This window comes from Podarcis melisellensis (genome assembly GCF_964234715.1).
Source record: "Podarcis melisellensis genome assembly, chromosome: 9".
In the NCBI taxonomy this organism is placed as follows: domain Eukaryota; kingdom Metazoa; phylum Chordata; class Lepidosauria; order Squamata; family Lacertidae; genus Podarcis; species Podarcis melisellensis.
The window spans coordinates 66,757,413-66,771,604 of record NC_138541.1 but is presented as its reverse complement, the minus strand read 5'-3'; the positions used below and the strand labels follow the sequence as shown (position 1 = coordinate 66,771,604).

General features: G+C 44.0%; 1 protein-coding gene across 2 annotated transcripts in view; it reads right to left on the bottom strand.

The window, feature by feature from the left end:
- Positions 1-6,511: 6,511 nt before the first annotated feature.
- Positions 6,512-14,192, bottom strand: part of SEPSECS (Sep (O-phosphoserine) tRNA:Sec (selenocysteine) tRNA synthase) — a 43,793-nt gene continuing 36,112 nt past the window's right edge. Inside the window, exons 9-12 of one of the 2 annotated variants that reach the window (XM_081924543.1) lie at positions 10,987-11,080; positions 10,310-10,400; positions 8,367-8,394; positions 6,512-7,601 (exon numbers count right to left, since the gene is read on the bottom strand). In XM_081924543.1, the coding sequence (XP_081780669.1) occupies positions 7,482-7,601; positions 8,367-8,394; positions 10,310-10,400; positions 10,987-11,080 (333 nt within the window). In that variant the 3' untranslated portion in view covers positions 6,512-7,481. Of the gene's footprint in view, positions 8,395-10,309; positions 10,401-10,986; positions 11,081-14,192 lie in introns of both variants that reach the window. The other variant, XM_081924542.1, reaches the window with a different exon arrangement.

The following is a 14,192-nucleotide window of genomic DNA, read 5'->3' as shown; positions in this document are numbered from 1 at the left end:
ACAGAAATGCTGTTTACCTTCCCGCTGGAAGGTACCTATTTATCTACTTGCAGTTTGATGTGCTTTCGAAGGAGCAGGGACCAAGCAACGGGAGCTCACCCTGTTGTGGGGATTCGAACCGCCAACCTTCTGATCGGAAAGTCCTAGGCTGTGGTTTATCTACTTGCAGTTTGATGTGCTTTCGAAGGAGCAGGGACCAAGCAACGGGAGCTCACCCTGTCGTGGGGATTCGAACCGCCAACCTTCTGATCGGCAAGTCAGGCTGTGGTTTAACCCACAGTGCCACCCGTGTCCCTTAAGAGGCTCAGTACCTCCACTTTAATCCCACCCAAGAGATCAAGCTGACAAGTATTACTGCAGTCTAGTTTTCCCCAGGAAAAATTCTGGCGGCAGGTGGCATTTGCCATACCAGATGCAAATTTTTATTTCTATTTAGCCTTTCCATTCAGGAACACCCCGGTGCTCGATTCTCAATACTCCACAGTTAAACAAATATATCTGGGGCTATAAAACATGCTGTGGTTCTGTCCCTGGGAGACGTAACATGGGGCTTACCTCCAAAGCAATTGTATGCAGGATTGTGGCCTGAATGCATTCTGTGGGCAAATCTCCAATCATTCGATAGGATCAAATGTCTGATAAACATTTTGGAGCAGTTTTTAAAAAATGCTAGTGACCTTGATATGGTGACCACAGCACCTGTTTCCCCCTGATAAGATCGTTTTTTATATATATTGCCTTCTTTGCCGCAGTATTTCTGTCTAGAGTAAGCAAATTCTCCTAAATACTGCCTAGGATTCGGCTGTTTGGAATGCTGACCTGTATTTCTTGACAAGAAGCTTGGGGGGGGGGCGGGGGAGGTTGACTTGCAGTAAAGAGCCAAATGGGATATATCACGAGGAGGAGGAAGAAAACAATCTTAGAGCACTTTCTTTCTCAATTACTGAAACGGAACAGTTTAACTGGCCATCAATTGGCTTTCCAGATGTCATTTTCTTGCTCTCATATTCATCTATCTGTCAATCCTACAAACAGTGAGGGAGCCAACTATGCGTTCCTCAGAGTTCGGAGATAATGGCTGTGCATACGCAAGAGACTGTGAAATAAATATTTTGGGAAGGGGAGGCCAGATTTTCCACCTTCGCCGCATCAAGCAGTTGGTCCCTTACCTTTCCTGCCCTGACCTGGCCACAGTGATCCATGTGACGATCACCTCCAGGCTTGACTACTGTAATTTGCTCAACGCGGGGCTGCCTTTGAAGCTGTCCCAGAAACTCCAGTGGGTGCAGAATGCTGCAGCGAGGCTCCTCACGGGGTCTCTGCCATGGGAGCATATTCACCCAGTGCTTTTCCAGCTGCACTGGCTCCTGGTGGAGTACAGGGTCAGTTTTAAGGTGCTGGTTTTGACCTTTAAAGCCCTTCATGGCCTAGGACCCTCATACCTACAGGACCGCCTCTCCCGGTATGCCCCATGGAGGACCTTAAGGTCCATAAATAGCAACACCCTAGAGGTCCCAGGCCCTAAGGAAGTTAGATTAGCCTCAACCAGAGCCAGGGCTTTTTCAACACTGGCTCCACCTTGGTGGAATGCTCTGCCTCATGAGACCAGGGCCCTGCAAGATCTGATTTCTTTCCATAGGGCCTGTAAGACAGAGTTGTTCTGCCTGGCCTTTGGCTTGGAGTCAATTTGATTCCCTCCCCCTCTTTCTTTTTTCCTTTCTCCTCCTGTGATGAGGCTGTATTTTAATGTTTTAATGTTGTATTTTAATCTTGTTTTTAAGTTGTATTCATTCAACTTGTTTTTATTATTGGTTGCTAGCCACCCTGAGCCCGGCCTTGGCTGGGGAGGACGGGGTATAAATAAAATTTATTATTATTATTATTATTATTAGTCAAAAGAGTTCTGAAAGTGGCCAAGACTTTGATCTGATAGACCTCCTGTATCTTGAAAGCTGAATTCAGCGGGTGAAGCTTCCCCCTTCTTGCAGATGAATCTGTTGATTAGACACAGAAGCTCTCCTAGGTAAAAGGCCGGCATCCCTAATTCTCGTCTCCATCATTCCTTTTTTCCTTCATAGGGTCTGCATCGATTGCCCTAAGTTAACAAACCATCCTTAACACGTACCATTCTCTAGTATGCTTATGGACCCAAAAGACTGATATGAGATATAAAAATGCAGAAAAATGCAGGAAAAGAGTTCCAGGATAATTTTAGGCCCTTGAGTCACTTTGCTTTCCATTTCACGCTGAATTCTTTTATTAAGCTCGTTCATCTCTGGAAGGCAGAATAAGAGAAGTCCGCTTACCTTCAATGGTCAGGCAGCACAGCCTGGCGAAGTCCATGTCTGTGATCTGGCATTCTGCTGGGGAGAATTGCAGCCTGGCTGCAGATCGACCAGTTGTAGGCAGACCTAGCATCCCACGGGGACGGTCCAACTGGCCAAAAGGCGTCACTCGGCCCTGCTCCTGGATATAAACTGGAGCCTGCCTAGGCCTCTTCCCCAGTTTGTTGTCAGATCACTTGTTCACTTTTTTGTACATAGTCATCTAAAGATGCTACAAGGTGCAAGGGGAGTGGGAGTTGATCGTTGGCCATATTGGCTGGAATTGGGAGAACAGCAACATCTGGAGACCCAAGGTTGGGGAAAGATGCATCATACAAGCATTGTGCTTGGTTGCAGCTAGGGGGAGAACCTGTTTGCAGGCAGCCCCCTTCCTATGAAGGGAGCCAGTGTGGTGTAGTGGTTAAGAGCGGTAGACTCGTAATCTGGGGAACCGGGTTCACTTCCCCGCTCCTCCACATGCAGCTGCTGGATGACTTTGGGCTGGTCACACTTCTCTGAAGTCTCTCAGCCTCACTCACCTCACAGAGTGTTTGTTGTGGGGGAGGAAGGGAAAGGAGATTGTTAGCCGCTTTGAGACTCCTTCGGGTAGTGATAAAGCGGGATATCAAATCCAAACTCTCATCTTCTTCTTCTTCTTCTTCTTCTTCTTCGGAGTCACTTCCCTTTAGAACCCTTCCAAACACTGCTACTGATGATATTTTAGGGTTTGATAAAAGCATCTCTGTTCACTTTTCTGGGATTTAATGCCAGGAATTAATTAATGGTGGCCCTGGGGATATCAGTAGAATTTTACATATACTGAGATCTTATTTTATCATTTTAACTTGTACACTGCCTTGAGACAGACTGTAATAGGCAGCATAAAGGTAAAGGGACCCCTGACCATTAGGTCCAGTCGTGACCGACTCTGGGGTTGCGGCGCTCATCTCGCTTTATTGATGGGGGAACCGGCGTACAGCTTCTGGGTCATGTGGCCAGCTCATATGACTAAGCCGCTTCTGGCGAACCAGAGCAGCGCACAGAAATGCCGTTTACCTTCCCGCCGGAGCGGTACCTATTTATCAGCAGCTCACCCCGTCGCGGGGATTCGAACCACCGACCTCCTGGTCGGCAAGTCCTAGGCTCTGTGGTTTAACCCACAGCGCCACCCGTGTCCCTTAATAGGCAGTATAAACTTTTATAAATAAATAAAGCATGTTCTCCCGATTACCCCCATCAGAATTATTTTTATTTTGGAATCAGCTTATCTGAAAAGCAGGGGAGAAATTCAAGACATATACAGCAACCCAACCAACTGTAAATGCTGATGTAAGACGGGAGCATTTGGTAAGCTTCCGGGCTTTATCCCTTTCTGTGAAAACTGATGATTACACAGTATAGATCACTTGGCTTGCATATGTTAAGGTGCAGTGCCAACCCTTTTACATTTGCAGCCTTTTTTGCTTCCTTGACACAAGGCTGCTCACTGAATTTGGTAGGTTTTTATTTCTTCTCAATGTTCTGTGCTGCAGGTTTTCTATTCAGTATCTATTCCCAGGTTTTCTATTCAGTATAGGGACAGAAGTAGATGCAACACTGAATATATCTTCATCAGGCACGAGGGGGACACTATTTTCATTAGAACTGCAGAACACTCAACCCTTTCCTCCCATACTGCGATCCCAACTAAAAGCACCCCCACATACATACAGAGCTGCTGGTAGCCTAAAAACAATGAATGTAACTTTAGGAATGGGGGCTTAAATTTGCTTGCTTTCCAATTCCTTTCCCATTTCTTTTGTGCCATACCTTTTAGATTGTAAACCTGCAGCCAGGAACTGCTTTTGTTGTTTGATCTCCTAACAGAGCTTAACAGGTTTAAGGCACTTACTTTATTATAAATGCTAACCTTTACACAGCTATAAAAGACTAGAAACTTGATGCTGAGGTCCAGCGCAGAGGGCCTTCTGGTGGTTCCCTCATTGCGAGAAGCAAAGCTACAGGAAACCAGGCAGAGGGCCTTCTGGGTAGTGGCGCCCACCCTGTGGAATGCCTTCTCATCAGATGTCAAAGAGATAAACAACTACCTGACATTCAGAAGACATCTGAAGGCAGTTTTTAATGTGTGACATTTTAATGTATTTTTAATCTTTGTTGGAAGCCGCCCAGAGTGACTGAGGAAACCCAACCAGATGGGCGGGGTACAAATAATAAATTATTATTATTGTTTTATAAAGATGGAAGTTGAGGTTTTCAGGTGCTACTCCTCCCAAAGCTCCCAGGAATCACATCACATACACCACCCTAGCTAGGAGGAGTTACACCAGTCAACACCCTCCTTACGACCAATAATCCATGGGACTATGAGGACTCACATTTGTGAATGTAGCATTATAGGGACATTAATGCCTTTTACCAATTGCGGCTGGTTTGACAGCTGTGGCCATTTCTGGACCGGGAAAGCCTTGCCACAGTAGATCATGCGTTGGTCATTTCAAAACTAGATTACTGCAATGCACTCTATGTGGGGCTTCCCTCACACTTGATCCAGAAGCTGCAGTTAGTGCAGAATGCTGCAGCACAATTGCTGACAAGGGTAAGGCCTTTCCAACATAGAACATCTGTGCTCAGAGATCTGCACTGCTTGCCGATTTGCTATTGGGCCAAGTTCAAGGTGTTACTATTAGTATATAAGCCCTTAACAAGCTGGGACCAGTTTACCTATGAGATCGCCTTGACCTACACCTAGCTACTTGGCCACTTTTATTGGCAGAATTGGCACTCCTACAAGCGCCACATAATACCCGTTCTGCATTTGTAGGAATTCGATTGTTTTGTGTGGCAGCACCTGAACTCTGCCTCTTGAGATCAAACAGGTGTCTTCACTGCAGCCTTTTAGGCACCTGATAAAAAAGTTTCCTGTGTAGACAAGCCGACCCACATGCTTAGAAAGTTGAGCTGTTGGTTTGTATTTTAACTTTTGTCTATTTCAAAGTAGGGTTGCAAATTTCCCCCCGTTTTACCTTTTATAAACCGCTCTGAGTTTTTGCCCACAACCAAGTGGTATATAAATTTTATGAAAAAATAAATAAATATGTGGGATCTATCCAGAAGGGCTGGCGCATTTGCCATTTGCTGACCTTGCATCTCCACTTCTGTACCCCAGTATACAGCAGCAACACAGGCAATCATCTGCTACTGCTGGAGCCAGCCCTGGCAATCTGACACAGTTGGCCTGGGGTTGGGAGTGGTGCATTAGGTTAGGGACAATAAGAATCACCTTGCTTGAGCAGATTGAGATCTATCCAACTCACTCATTGCCAACTATGGCTAGCCATCGGATGTCTCTGGAAAGCTCCTAAGCACGCCATGAAGAATAAAACACCTGGCAATTTGATTATTTATAGATGCAACTATCCTCCATGAATTTAACCCAACCATTTATTAGCTTCGGTGGGAGAACCAACGTTTTCCAGAAGTTGTTTCAGCTCTCCACACCAGTCATCATTTTTATAACCCCGCAGTTCCCATCAGGACCAGCTGGAACAGCCAAAAATCAGGGCTAATGGGAGCTTAATTCCCAAATCTCTGAAGGCCCCCAGGTTGGGGAATATTGCTCTACCTAGCTTAAAGAGCAGCATGGTGTAGTGGATGAGTGTCAGACTAGGGCCTAGGAGACCAGTGTTCAAATCTCCACTCAGCTAAGAAGTTTACTGGGTGACCAGTCACTGCCTCTCAGCCTACCTTTCAGGGTTGTTGTGGAGATGAAATGAGGAAGAGGAGAACCATGTACACTTCCTTGAGCTGCCCGATGGAAAGGTGGAATATAACTCTAATAAATGAGTATATAAATAGCAGGGAAGCTTGAAGTTCCTAAATGCTCATAGCCTTAAAGGGAATTTGCCTACTTAAGAAAATTGCACAATTAGCGTGAGCTGTCACATAATGTCATCAGCTTCCACGATGGTGAAAGCTGCCTCGTGGGAGACTTTATATAAAAGAGCTATCACATTACCATAAAAGCTGCACACCAGCCCTAAGCACGGGATTCTCAATTGAAATGGTGATATTGCACACATAAATGAAGAGGTCTTTTGAGTCATCCTCTCACAAATGATACACAAATTGGGAAAAATTGAGTTTTGGTGGGTGGCAAGGTGAGGGGTAGAAAACATTCACCACAAAAAACCAAGGAAAAACTTATAATTTATTCAATTAAGATGACCAGAGCGCTCACCTAAATTTACCTGAGAACATCCACTGATAGTAATTACTTATGTCTACAGCAACCCGTTACAAATCAAACTCAATTATTTGAATTAAAGCTCTTAAGTCTAAAGAATTCAGAGGTTCTGCAGCATGCATAATAACCTTGTATTGAGTCTTGTGCGTGGGCGACCTTTGAAGTTGTCTTGTTCTCACTGGCAGAACTACACCATCTTTTACCTTGCTTCCCTTATAATAAAGTTGATGCTTCACTTTAAAACTCACCTAAGGGTGCTGGGTGAGTGAAAATGGAACAGGAAGGTTGCAGCAAATAAGGTAGAGTGTAGTTATGTATGTCATAACATCCCATATAACCAAGTTTGAATGCCAGACTGCAAAATACAGATGCGTAACACATAAATGTTATCTAGACGACTTTTCCCGACACAAGAGAGAGAACAAGAAACAAACATTGCACCCCCTGTGCCAATAGCACAATAACTCAGTACTGTTGCTGCAACAGTTATGAATCAGTCACTGAGTATCCTGGCTCCGTTATGCATAAATGGCAATCACACATATACTACAGTCGTAGTATAGTGTTACAGGATTACAAGCAAGAATAGCTACTGCCATATATTCTTTAGCACATAAAGGGTAAATTTATACCCAACTTCCATGGTTACCATTTCCTTCTGCCTGAATCTCACACCACTTGAGATAACCTTCTAAATTCGCTGAACGTAGGCAGTGCTACAATGCTAGGGGCCAACCCAGAGGTGGAAGGAATGCTAGCTGACTCTGACGATAACTCTGGACTTCAGAATTGCGTTTTGGTGTTACTGTCATAATATGGAATCCAATACGCGGAAAGCAGCAATGCATAATAACATATTAAAATCAGCTCACAGGAGAAATGGTCCCCCTTTTGAGGCGCTACAGCAGTGGTAGTCAATATGGCATCCTCCAGATGTTGTTGTACAACTCCCATGTCCCTGACCGTTGACTATGCTGGCTGTGGCTGATGGGAGTCCAACAATCTCTGCACATCATGTTGGCTTCTCCTGAACTCTAAAACAGAACGCAAGGCACCATCACAGGGCAACCCATAAAGCTTCCATCTGTAAGAGGTCTGTTGAGTCAAAAAAAAGCAAAGCCTATTGGACTATGGATGAATTAAAAATGAAATCCCTTTCCGTTTTCGCTCACATGCAAAATGGTAGGTAGAGAATAACCTGTTATCACTGAATAACCTGCGTTATACAGAAAGGAAAATTCCCTAACCAAAGAACTGGTTTCTTAGGTGAAAATAAAGCCACGCTCCAATATTTATCATTCACAAGGGAATGCGAATGTGTAAACATAAAAAGGAAAGTGCAAGACCCACTGAAATGAATGGGAGCTGCACAACAGCACCAATGGGCACTTGAACACCTCCCATTCTTTTAAAAGGAATTAATGCATCACAGGAATGTGTCCTGCATCACTTAACATTTTGATTATTTCCCCCCATTAATTGTACTGCAGGTTGCACGACATGACCCTGATATAAATGCTGAACCTCCTAAGTTGGGAAGCATCTTCCTTAAGCTATTTTCGGTCGTCTTCTTCAACTAAATTGCACTTTTCCATACCGGAGGCCACTTCTTCATTCAGCGCCGGGGAACCTTTTTCATCGTTCTTCCCTTTGCTTAGAGCCTTCAAGCACTTATCAAGTCTTTTCAAGAACACGTCAACATCTTCCTTCGTCATTCCAATGGCTGAAGCAGCATTGAGGTAGGCACAGTGGTATTTGTTTGTATGGGCCATGAAGCCTTTGAAAGTGTAACCACTCACTGTTTGCTGAGACCCAAGGGGAACGACCCTGAAAGGGGAGGGGAAAAGGAAAAAAAGTTACATACAGAAATACACCCAGAAAAAAACACACAGAACAACCTAACTTGTTGAACATTTCAGGGGTAATTATGGTGACTTAAAGGAAAGAGCCAGACATCCTGGAGAGTGAAGTCAAATGGGCCTTAGAAAGCACTGCTAATAACAAGGCCAGTGGAAGTGATGATATTCCAGCTGAACTATTTAAAATTTTAAAGATGATGCTGTTAAGGTGCTACACTCAATATGCCAGCAAATTTGGAAAACTCAGCGGTGGCCAGAGGATTGGAGAAGATCAGTCTACATCCCAATCCCAAATAAGGGCAGTGCCAAAGAATGCTCCAACTACCGCACAATTGCACTCATTTCACACGCTAGCAAGGTTATGCTTCAAATTCTACAAGGCAGGCTTAAGCAGTATGTGGAACGAGAACTCCCAGAAGTGCAAGCTGGATTTCGAAGGGGCAGAGGAACCAGAGACCAAATTGCAAACATGCGCTGGATTATGGAGAAAGCTAGAGAGTTCCAGAAAGACATCTACTTCTGCTTCATTGACTATGCAAAAGCCTTTGATTGTGTCGACCACAGCAAACTATGGCAAGTTCTTAAAGTAATGGGAGTGCCAGATCACCTCATCTGTCTCCTGAGAAATCTCTATGTGGGACAAGAAGCTACAGTTAGAACTGGATATGGAACAACTGATTGGTTCAAAATTGGAAAAGGAGTATGACAAGGCTGTATTTTGTCTCCCTGCTTATTTAACTTATATGCAGAATTCATCATGCGAAAGGCTGGGCTTGATGAATCCCAAGCTGGAATTAAGATTGCCGGAAGAAATATCAACAACCTCATATATGCAGATGACACAACCTTGATGGCAGAAAGTGAGGAGGAATTAAAGAACCTGTTAATGAGGGTGAAAGGGCTCCATGATCATTGCAGATGGTGACAGCAGCCACAAAATGAAAAGACGCCTGCTTCTTGGGAGAAAAGCAATGACAAACCTAGACAGCATCTTAAAAAGCAGAGACATCACCTTGCCAACAAAGGTCCGTATAGTTAAAGCTATGGTTTTCCCAGTAGTGATGTATGGAAGTGAGAGCTGGACCATAAAGAAGGCTGATCGCCGAAGAATTGATGCTTTTGAATTCTGGTGCTGGAGGAGACTCTTGAGAGTCCCATGGACTGCAAGAAGATCAAACCTATCCATTCTGAAGGAAATCAGCCCTGAGTGCTCACTGGAAGGACAGATCGTGAAGCTGAGGCTCCAATACTTTGGCCACCTCATGAGAAGAGAAGACTCCCTGGAAAAGACCCTGATGTTGGGAAAGACTGAGGGCACAAGGAGAAGGGGATGACAGAGGACGAGATGGTTGGACAGTGTTCTCGAAGCTACCAGCATGAGTTTGACCAAAACTGCGGGAGGCAGTGGAAGACAGGAGTGCCTGGCGTGCTCTGGTCCATGGGGTCACGAAGAGTCGGACATGACTAAATAACAACAAAAGGAAAGCAAACCTACTAAGGGCCCAATCCAGACTCTCAACCACCAATGCTGGCAGTCATTGGTTGTGAGACCAACTTGGGATCCAGTTGATCCAGGGCCATCTCAGCCCTGCCCTTGGAATGCCACACTTTGCGACTTTCTGCAGGCAGCATACTACCAACGCCCCACATAAGGGAGGTTTGGGTTCCAGCTGCCCTCACCTGGGTGCGAGTGCCACTGAAATCAGTGGGATTTGCTTCAGAGTAAACATGCACAGAACCAAGTTGCATGCAAGCTCTGTCCTGCCAACCTCTGCATATCTTTTGGGTCAATTTTGAAACTGGCTCCAACTGACGTGCGGCTTGCGCCCAGAAAATTTGCTTCAATGCGTTTTTGAACCTGAGACGTTAACGGAAGTACTTACCTTGCGCCAGACACTTGTCTGGTGAAAAGCATAGATCCAAGCTGCGTGACAGCTGTCCCACTTTGTTTATCTAGCTCTCTGAGTGACATAGCTGAAAATACAAGTTAACAAGGTTACTGTAATTTATAATAATTCCTTTCTACAGCAAACATTAGTAGAAAGGTTTGGAAAAGTGTGTGTGTGTGTGTGTGTGTGTGAGAGAGAGAGAGAGAGAGAGAGAGAGAGAGGGGAGGGATGCCTAAGCGTCCCATTCATATGGGGGGGGGGGGAATCAGCCTATTTATTTATTTTAAACATTTCTATACAGTGGTACCTCAAGTTAAGAACTTAATTCGTTCCAGAGGTCCGTTCTTAACCTGAAACTGTTCTTAACCTGAGGTACCACTTTAGCTAATGGGGCCTCCCGCTGCTGCCGCCGCCGTGCGATTTCTGTTCTCACCCTGAAGCAAAGTTCTTAACCTGAGGTACTATTTCTAGGTTAGTGGATTCTGTAACCTGAAGCATCTGTAACCCGAGGTATCACTGTAATTCCCATTAACAACAACAACAAATCCTTCCCTGGACAGTTCAGAAGTAAAAGTCACAAACCACATTTACCATGATATGATCACCCTTTGCTTTATTACACTGCAGATTTCTTCTCTGCAGATGCAACCATCCCACACCACCCTAATTACCTAAGGAGATGGGATTGTGAGGTGTTTCCAGCAGCCTCTCGTTGTAAGCTTCCGCTAATTTCTTCACATTCTCCGAAAGGTAGGAAAACATTTCCTAGGGGGAGAGAAGGGGATCAACTGCTTTTAATTCTTTTTTTGCTATTCTTCACCGGACATTTGTGTCTTCAAGTTTGCCGCCAAGTATTTCCTACTTAATATTTAGACTACTCCATTAAAACAAAAGCAGCATCAAGCAGGTTTGAGGTCAACAAAGACCAGGCGCTGCTGGCTAATCTAACAGCATTGAGGAAACCCAAGAGCAGTGTTTTCCTGCATCCTTTTACAGGAATTATTATTATTATTATTATTATTATTATTATTATTATTATTATTATTAGTTTTAAATATTTAATGCTGCATTGTTTTTAACACTTGATTGGGAGCCGCCCAGAGTGGCTGGGGAAACTCAGCCAGATGGGTGGGGTATAAATAATAAATTATTAAATTATTATTATTTTACAGGGACCAGCTGGAAGGATGCAACCAAAGACCAGGGAAACTTAGTTGGTCCCAGATAAAGCTTGTATCCCAAAGTAGGTGCTCCCCCCCCCCTGGGAAATCTGTGTTTTACTACTGAATCGGAGCAAATGGCAGAAAACCCAATTGCTGTTTGCTCCGATTCAGCAGCAAAACACAGATTTTCCTGGGGAAAGCACCAGGACAAGAAAAGAAAAAAACAAACACTAGGACACAGACCTGTGCCCAGAAACACAGCACAAAATGAAGTCTGGATGAGCCCTGAGTTCAAATCAAATTAATTTCTCAGACAGTGTAGTGGCAGGAAAAGTTTCGGAGGCAGGGATTAGACCAGCCACCTCTCACAGATCCAACATTATGAGGACTGAAGAGCAACCCATGTCCACCTCCTCACAAAAGCCAAGGAACAATATACACGCCATGGATAGTGGATTTGGCAGAAATCTTCACCCCTTGGCTAATCCCCCAAGCAAGACTACCACAAGGAAGCCCAAACAAAGCAGCTTTCAGAGCTGAGCTTTTAGGAGCTTTTCGCAGCAGTAAAACCAGCTAATTTAAAACCAGGACGTTAAAGCTATTAATTAATTGTGGCTGGCTGACTGAAGTGACATGGTGAAACAAGGGGGAACGAAACAGTAAACACCCGTGATTTATTAAATGATCTGCCTTTCAGAATTATTTTTTCCCCATTTTAATACGCGTCTAGATCTTACAAGCAGCTAACTAAGCAGTTTACCGTACGATAAATTAGTAGTGCCATGTATTCGGCAATAGTTTTTGTGAGGCCAAATCCATATCTAACCTCTATTAGAAAATCTGGCTACTCTGTGAAGAAATTACGAGGACTCCAAACACAAGTTTTACTTAAGAGAAATGTAACCGAATTCCATTGATTTTTCTACATTGCAAGTGCTATATTTAACTCAAGACACAAAAGGATCTTATCATACTAGAAGAGTATTGAACAACCTAAGCACTAAAATGCCAGCTAAATTTCCAATCGGGGAAGTGAAGAGATTAGATTAAAAAGGCAAGTAAAACAATGCTTTATGCTAGATCAGCAGCGTTTGAGGGGAAAACAAAAAAAAAAAGTTAGCTCCAAAATGTGTGGCATATCCACAGCTCTTAAATGAGTATAATTGAGTATGGATTTCAACAACCAGTAACCCAGAGATATTCACAAATTGCAGTTTTCACACAAAAGAAAACAGATGTCTCAAATGTGTGTGTCCCATGTTACACAGTTTGAGTGAGTAGACGTGTTGAGTGAGTTATTTTCAGGAGCATTCGGCTGACTCTTTGTTAGAACAGAACCATATGCTACTCTGATGTACGGAGAAGCCATGGTTTGGCAGTATGAGAATGAGCTTTGGGGTCAACTGTTTCCCCATCCCCTTTCCATTCCTTTTTCGTGCCAAGATTAGAAACTTCTAATTGCTTTTTGTGGCAAAGTTTGCCTATCTAGATGAAGTGGCAAACCATTGGACCACAAAACGGAATCCAATGTTTTCTCTTTGCCGTCCTCCTTTCCCCATATGCCAAGATCAGAGAGCCAGAGTCTTGTGCCTGGTGCATGTTCATCATGCCAACCATGGTTTAGTGCAGGGGTCAGCAAACTTTTTCGGCAGGGGGCTGGTCTACTGTCCCTGGTGGGGAGCCAGATTATATTTTGGAAAGGAAAAAAACAAATTCCTTTGCCTCACAAATAACCCAGAGATGCATTCTAAATAAAAGCACATATTCTACTCATGTAAAAACACGCTGATTCCCGGACCGTCCATGGGCCGGATTTAGAAGGCGATTGGGCCGAATCCAGCCCCCAGGCCTTAGTTTGCCTACCCATGATCTAAACTCTGGGTGGCAGGTAAGTGGGGCAGGGCTTTGCTTTTGTGACCCTTAGATTCTGGAAATAGATCCCTTGAGAGGCAGGTCTAACCTCTTTGCCACTAACCTTTTCAAGACTGGTGGGCCTCTAGTCTAAATCAGTGTTTTGTTCCTTAAAAAATGTTTAGGGGTACTCTCATTTTCCTACTCATTGAAATACTGCCCCTCAATGAGGCCAAACTTAGATTTACAAAATGTTTAGGGGTATGTGTACCCCTGCATCCCCCCAAGAAAAAAAGCACTGGTCTAAATTAACTTGTTTTCTCTGCATGGTTACATGACATGCGGCTTTTCTGCTGATTGCAGTTTAATTGTACTGATCCTTTTAATTATGGTGCGCTTGTTCCATTTTTTAATATAATTGTATACTGCTTTATGGGGCCTGAAGGTTCCATGAAGTGGCATACATTTTAATATATAGTAAGCTTCTGGAGCAGTGCTGTTTGGCCTGTGCTTGATTTGTGTGAATGGAAGTTCCCAGTGTGCAGGCAAAGCCCTAGACATGTGAGGTTTTCTTTTTCTTTCATCTGTAATCATTAATAGTGGACATGGTTTAGTGTTTCATCTAACTAGACTTTCCAAAATCTTAAGTGGAGCTTGGAAAAAAAACCCAGCAAATGAATGGTTGGGATCCAAAGAGCAATGCACAGGCACTTTACTTACCCATAGGGCATTTTGGAGCAATGGTTCCAAACTACAAGAAAGAAGATTCCACCTAAGCATTAGGAAGAACTTCCTGACAGTAAGAGCTGTTCAACAGTGGAATTTGCTGCCAAGGAGTGTGGTGGAGTCTCCTTCTTTGGAGG